This window comes from Arachis hypogaea, chromosome 1 (assembly GCF_003086295.3).
Source record: "Arachis hypogaea cultivar Tifrunner chromosome 1, arahy.Tifrunner.gnm2.J5K5, whole genome shotgun sequence".
In the NCBI taxonomy this organism is placed as follows: Eukaryota; Viridiplantae; Streptophyta; class Magnoliopsida; order Fabales; family Fabaceae; genus Arachis; species Arachis hypogaea.
The window spans coordinates 109,284,795-109,291,320 of record NC_092036.1 but is presented as its reverse complement, the minus strand read 5'-3'; the positions used below and the strand labels follow the sequence as shown (position 1 = coordinate 109,291,320).

At 33.4% G+C, this 6,526-nt stretch overlaps 1 protein-coding gene across 1 annotated transcript; it reads left to right on the top strand.

The window, feature by feature from the left end:
* Nucleotides 1-5,061, top strand: LOC112709242 (uncharacterized). The gene is made up of 6 exons (XM_025761141.3): nt 1-832; nt 1,095-1,195; nt 2,474-2,571; nt 3,257-3,465; nt 4,439-4,491; nt 4,682-5,061. The coding sequence occupies exons 1-6, from the start codon at nt 535-537 to the stop codon at nt 4,694-4,696; spliced, it is 774 nt and encodes a 257-aa protein (XP_025616926.1). The 5' UTR covers nt 1-534; the 3' UTR covers nt 4,697-5,061.
* The last annotated feature ends 1,465 nt before the right edge of the window (nt 5,062-6,526 follow it).

Here is a 6,526-nt window from a genome sequence, read left to right as displayed (position 1 = left end):
GAAGTTTGATTCATGTGTTTGTCAGTAAAAATCTTCTAACTCAACATTTTTTTCTTTTTCTTTTTCTTTTTCATCATCTTCAATTAGGATGCATCCTGAATTCCTGATTGTAGTATATAGAACATTGCGTAGCACCATGCAATTCCTACACAAAACACAAACCCAATCAAAATCATAATTATTCTATGTTAAATATAAAGTACTCTGAAATTAGCAAGAGAGAACAATGCAGTCATCAAATTTTGACACATTATAATAACTACAATAAGAGAGTGCAGATATTGATATTCCTATTTCTATATTGATTTTGACATGAATAATCTAAAAAAATAAAAAATAAAAAAAAGGATGGAGCAGTAGAGACTAGAGAGAGAGTGATGAAGCGGAATACGTGGCGGTCAGCGAGCTCTGCGTTTTTCCACTCCTTGGACTTTTCCCAATCAAAAAAACGAAAAAAAAAAAAAAAGAAAACTGACCCTTCCTTCCTTAGCGTTCGTTACGTTAACTTTCCAATCACGAAGAAGAAGAAGCAGCATGGAGCTGTGGAACAAAGCTCGAAGCTTCGCGGAAGAGGCAGCAAAACGATCTCATGACCTGTCGTTTGGAGCTTCCAAGCTTTCCAAAGAATTCGCCGCTCAAGCTTCCGAGCTAAGCGCCCAAGCCATCAAGCGAGCCGATCAGATCAAGCTCCTCGCCCTCGCCGACTCCGCCACCGCAACCGCACCTTCTCCGCCCGACGATCTCGACCTCGAAGCTTTCGGCATCACCGATCATCTCAGAGAATTCGTCACCGGCATCACCGTCACCACCTTCCGAGATTTCCCTCTTCAAGGTTTTCTTCTTTCTTTCTTATCCTTTTTTAGGAATCTTAGGGTTCGACTTAGGTGCAGTTATGTAAGCTTGTTCAATTGATGCCGTTCTGCTCTTCGTTGATTTATCTTAGCATATTCTAAAGTGAAATTGAGTGCATTATAGCTTTAGTGATGTTTAGTTTAATCCTTAGTCTTAGTATAAATGGTGTTGGTGAATACTAGTTCTGTTTATTGTTAATAGGAGAAGCTTGTGTTCTTAACTTGCTTGGTTCCTGTTTGCAGATGATACTGAATTCTCTGATGTCCCTGCTGTTTCTAATGTTAGGCAGGACCTAACCGATTGGCAGGAGAAACATGCCAAACTTGTTCTTTCTGCAGTCAAGGTATCATCCTCTTAAAGTTTGATTAGTATTAAATCAAAGAATTAATAAGGGGTTTTGAGGATTAACTTATTAAATACTTTGTTTAGATAACTGCATTCTTTCGTGGTGCTTTCATTAAGAGAAGAGCCAGTGATATTAAAATCAATTCTTCATTTACTGTAATCTAAACCATAGCAGCTAAGAAGTAAAACCTGCTTTTTCTATAGTGATTAGTGACTCTGTCTTTTACATGCTGTTTCGGGTAGTATGTAGTAACTACCATTTGCTCAATATTATAGTTGAAATCTTCACATGACATGATATTAGGTAAAAAACTTTCATGTATCCTTAAAAGCGTTGGAGTGGGAAGTCATGAGTAAAGTAGAGTACATGAATTCTAACCAGGATAATTGCCAAAATGGAGCTCATGTTTGCAGCGTGATAGTGTATTAAGTGGCGTGGTATTGATTCTGAAACCTTGTAAATACGAAGATAGTTTGTGGATTTCAGATGTTAATTATTTGTGCCTTAACTATCATCCTTTGCTGTTTGAGGAGGATTTGGGTATAAGTGTAAGAGAAAAGAGGGAGGGAGAATGAACTAGGTTAAGGGTGCAATAGCTAAACCACCCCAGACTGTAGCGAGGTATGATTGTTCCTCTTCGTACTTAGGCTTAGTTTAGTAAAGCTTTTATTTCTCAAAAGTAGCTTGTAAAAGCTAGCTTTTAAAAGATAGCTTTTAAAAAGTTGTAGTATCTATATTTGGGAAACTAAATTAAAAATGACTTTCAATATGTACGAGCAATAGCAAGTGCACTTGGTAAAATAGTTTTTAAAATTTAAAAATACTATAATAGATATTAATGTAAGAATTAGATTTGGATATTAACTAATGTATGAGGTAATATTAGACTTTTTAATTTTGATAAGCACAAGCCATATTTGAAAAGTTCTACTTTAGGTGCTTTCAAAAATACCGTTATCTTTTAAAAGCTACAAGCACAAGCACATGCCACATGGTCTTTTTGATTTACCAAATGCAAAATGAGGAATTTGTGCTTTTAGCACAAGCACCTCTTCAAAAAACTTTACCAAACCAAGCCTTATTTGACTGTCAGTTTGTTGGATCCACATGTTACCACGAGAGAATCATAAAATGTGTTCCAATATCCAATTATATCGTTTATGCAAATCGACTATTTAAAGACATTACATCTTTTTGCGTTAATCTAGCATTAAGATAAGATATTTTGCTAGGATTTATGGCTTGATTCATGTATGCCTGCTATTGTTGTTGTAGGAAATTTCAAGATTGAGGTATGAGCTGTGTCCACGTGTTATGAAAGAGAGGAAGTTTTGGAGAATATACTTTATACTTGTGAATAATCATATTGCACCGTAAGTCATTTATCCTGTGGCTGCAGTATTTTGGTTTTCACTTTTCACATTAAATTTTGTTTCTGACCTAAGTCAATTTGATAAAGGATTATTTGGTCTTCATAGTCTGAGAAGACCACAAGATCATGTATTCTATGAATGCTTCCAAGTTTTTTTTATCACGCAAAACATGCAGAGATTTTTTAAAATTTTATAAATATCACTTACTGTAGGCATTTAGCATTTACTTTTTAAGTTAGAATATTGGAATTCATACATTTTTGAAGGGGAGCATTGGAGCAACAATTGAGTTGTCTCTGTGTGGCTTCAAGGTCACGGATTCAAGTCGTGGAAACAGTAATTACACTGGGTTAACACGGGATACTTGTGCACTAGGTTACCCTTTTTTATATCAGAATTTGTACATTTTTTTAAGGTTTGCAAAGTATCTAAAAGATTCATCCCCATCCTTAACACAAGGAATTACACTCAATATTTAAGGAACTTCTTTGCTGTTGGAAATAATTGTCCAATTTGGAGATTGTACTTTTGTTACGAAAACTCAATATACTTGTGGAACAGTATCATGTCAGTTTTACTCATACATGATTTATATGCCACGTATTTCTAAAAATTACCTCTCCTGGATTTATTTTTATTGTTTTGTGACTTCCGGTAAACTGTTTTATCTTGTGATTTCTGATAGCTATGAGAAAAAGTACATGGAAGATGCTAAACTAAAATCATCTGAACAAGTAAAAGATCAGACAGTGATGGAACCATTAGAAGTTGAATTGACCTCTAATCAAGAGGTGCAGGAAGTGAAAAAGGAGACTAAAACTAAAACTTCAACAACTGAGCAAGACTTGGATGTATTTCTTCTGGGAGATGCAGGAGACAGTGACAATGATCAAGGTACACCTTATCAATTTATCCACTAAAACCTATCATTTATTTCTGAATAATCTGGTTTATTACTAATGGGCTTGGTGCATCTCCAATTATAATTTATATATCATTTTTCTTAAGTATCAGAATAGTTAAAAGGATATTAATGATATTATAACAAACACTGATAGAGTTATGCCATGCAATTTGTCTATGAATATTTTGTCTCATACTTGATACATGTTTGGTCCTTTGATTTATGCTATTGTTTGGAAGCTTTAGAGAGGATCATATTGAGCTTCAATCCCCATCTTTGGATGGTTAATAAGATGAGAAAGGGGAAGGTGAAATGCTGTGAAGATTCGGATATATAATCCTTAATTGAAGTTTTTGAAGTAACTGAATTTGCTGTGATCAATGCAAAACTCCTCCTAATTAATTCACAATAGCATTAAAATAGAGTTTGAGAGTGGATGATTCCTTTCACATTTCCTTTCATTTAAACTCCCAAACTCCAGGAGTAGTTTCCATTTGCAAATTTCTCTTGAAAAAATCTATTTAGAAATTGTTTCTTTCCATAAGCTAACTCCACTAGATGGACTACGATTTTCTTGGTGTTTGCCCATTTGTTATCTAAACTGGCCATATTCTTAAGTACGGGAGAATTTAGTGGGTGTATTCAAGAATATTATAATAGTTGTTATCTTGCTGAGCATAAAAAAATAGTTAGTATCTTACTCTGGGGATATAAATTGGATTATGGAACGTAAAATATTGTGCTGTGGGTGTTTCATGCCCACAGGTTCCCAAATTAGTCCATCAATTTTGCCCTCTAAAGATTTTGCAAATCAATTTGGTCCATCTACATTTAGAACGAACTGTAATATTGAGCCTCAATGCATGTCATATACATCAATATGTACCTGAATATGTAACGTGAATTTAGTCTGCAAGCTTTGATGAGAGTTTAAATTCACCATCAACCTCTCTCGTATTTCAGATAATGGCAATGGGGGCTTGGATGATGATTTAGACAACCTGGTGGAAAGTTCCGTAAGTATCATACTATATGACTATTTGTAATTCTACTAATCCACTTGATAATTTTTATTTTCATTTTCTTCAATTACAAAAGCTGAAGAAAAATTTAGCCTTTGGTATAAGTTATAATGTATATTACTATCTTCGTTTTTAATATAATCTGAATTGACCAATTTATTTGAAACCTTGCTTGAATGTGCAGGATGATGAGAAATGAAAATCATAGATGTTGCGTGAACTTGTAGGGTGACATATAAGTAAGTGGTTGCAACATGGCCGAGGGAATATTCATGATCAAATGTTGCTTGCTTTATTATTTGACAAGACACAATTGCTGGCTGAGCTGTTCCACTTTTGCTTAAATTTATTAATTTGTGCATCCACCCTTTCATTTCGTGTTTCTAATTTCCCCCACGTTGAGGAATGAATGTCGACTTTGTTATTGTAAAGAATGTTAGTATTTTATTAGGCGACTAAGTTAGTTAAGTTTTTTAATTACGTCTCTTATATATATATAGTGTATATAAAGGAATATTAAATGTACACGAGCAATTCTTCTATTATATATGTTTCTTCATCCTATTAGAGTAACTTGTAATCTAAAACCCAAAAAGCAAAAACGAACAAAGCGATTGAAATAATTGAATAACATGACAGTTGTGACATTCTATTGGAGCTACAAACGAAGTTTTGGAGAGTTAGTGAACATGTAAGTAATATGAACAAAAATATTGTGTGTATATAAGAAATCAACTATTAAGTTAGTGTTATTTCACATATTTTTAATATATATATATTTGGTTTTTCACGGTATTGTTAAGAATTAATTTGTTGCAGTACTGAATTTTATTCAAGGGTTTTTCACTGACCAATGAATTGTTGCATGCATAAGGTGGGATTTGAATTTTCGTCACTTACTTAAACGGACTAATGAGTTAACCATTAAACCAATCTAACTTAGTTATAATTTTTAATATATATTATTCTCTATCCGTGTAAGGCGTTTGATGATGAATGTGAGCTTAATGAGGAAGGTAGGTGGGTGTCTTTAGTTGACCCTTTTTTTTGGGTATTAATCTTTAGTTGACTTTATTCTTTGGTATTAACCTAGGTGACTAGGTCCATAGAATGTATGGTTCCTTCTCAATAACCATTAACCAGGTTGGGATTCATTTGATTGACCCACATTTTTTAATATTTTCATGGGTTCCGACTCCTCTAAGATTCAACAAAACCAATAAGAGTAACTGCGGTCCAATTTAAATCGATCAATCTTCACGATCTTGTCGTTGTCTAAGGACGTTAGTCTCGTTTTAATAACAAAAAAGAAATATATATTCATTATTCCCTACACCATCTTTGCAAATTAGATTGCTGTTGTTGTTTGCTTCTTTATTTGGCTTGTCTATGACAACCTTGTGGAGGGTTTCTGTCTTTCTGAGCCATAGCATAGTTTTAATTTAACTTTTAAATGATTGATTTTTTGTTTGATTTGCTTAATGTGCATTCAATGTCATGCCCCACATAACAGGCCTTGAATAAAAAAAACCTGTAGCATAACCTCCCTCTGAGGTCCCGGATTAATCATTAGAAACATTTCTTATTCGATTATGATTAGCATCCCAAGAGTTTTTATTTTTTAATTTTCTATGGTATTTTCTAGTCCAACAATAAAAACTAATTCGTGATGGACTAAAATTCTATTTAAGAATTTGTCGTTACTAATGAATTCTTATATGCAAAAGGTGAAATTCGAATACAAGAGTTTTTATTTACAACTAGCTTTGTTATTATGTGTTTGTTAGGTTTATTTTGGGGCTTTGCAATAATGTACACCACTTCCAATCATTTTTTTTTTGAATTCTTACCGATATGTTTTGCTACTTGTGAGAAAATCAATTAAATTGCCAGATATATATATATATATATATATATATATAGTGGCTGCTTATCAGTAATGATAATTTGGCATATTCTACCGGTACTTTCTCTTATTTATTTATGATTCAATTATTAATTATTAATATTTTCTTCACTTCTCTGGCTG

What these genes read in the sequence shown, in the direction of transcription:
- LOC112709242 (XM_025761141.3), top strand. Translation starts at nt 535, where the DNA reads ATGGAGCTGTGGAACAAAGCTCGAAGCTTCGCGGAAGAGGCAGCAAAA. An exon ending in TTGTTCTTTCTGCAGTCAAG is followed by an intron (nt 1,196 to 2,473) that starts GTATCATCCTCT and finishes TTGTTGTTGTAG; the next exon opens with GAAATTTCAAGATTGAGGTA. An exon ending in AGACAGTGACAATGATCAAG is followed by an intron (nt 3,466 to 4,438) that starts GTACACCTTATC and finishes CTCGTATTTCAG; the next exon opens with ATAATGGCAATGGGGGCTTG.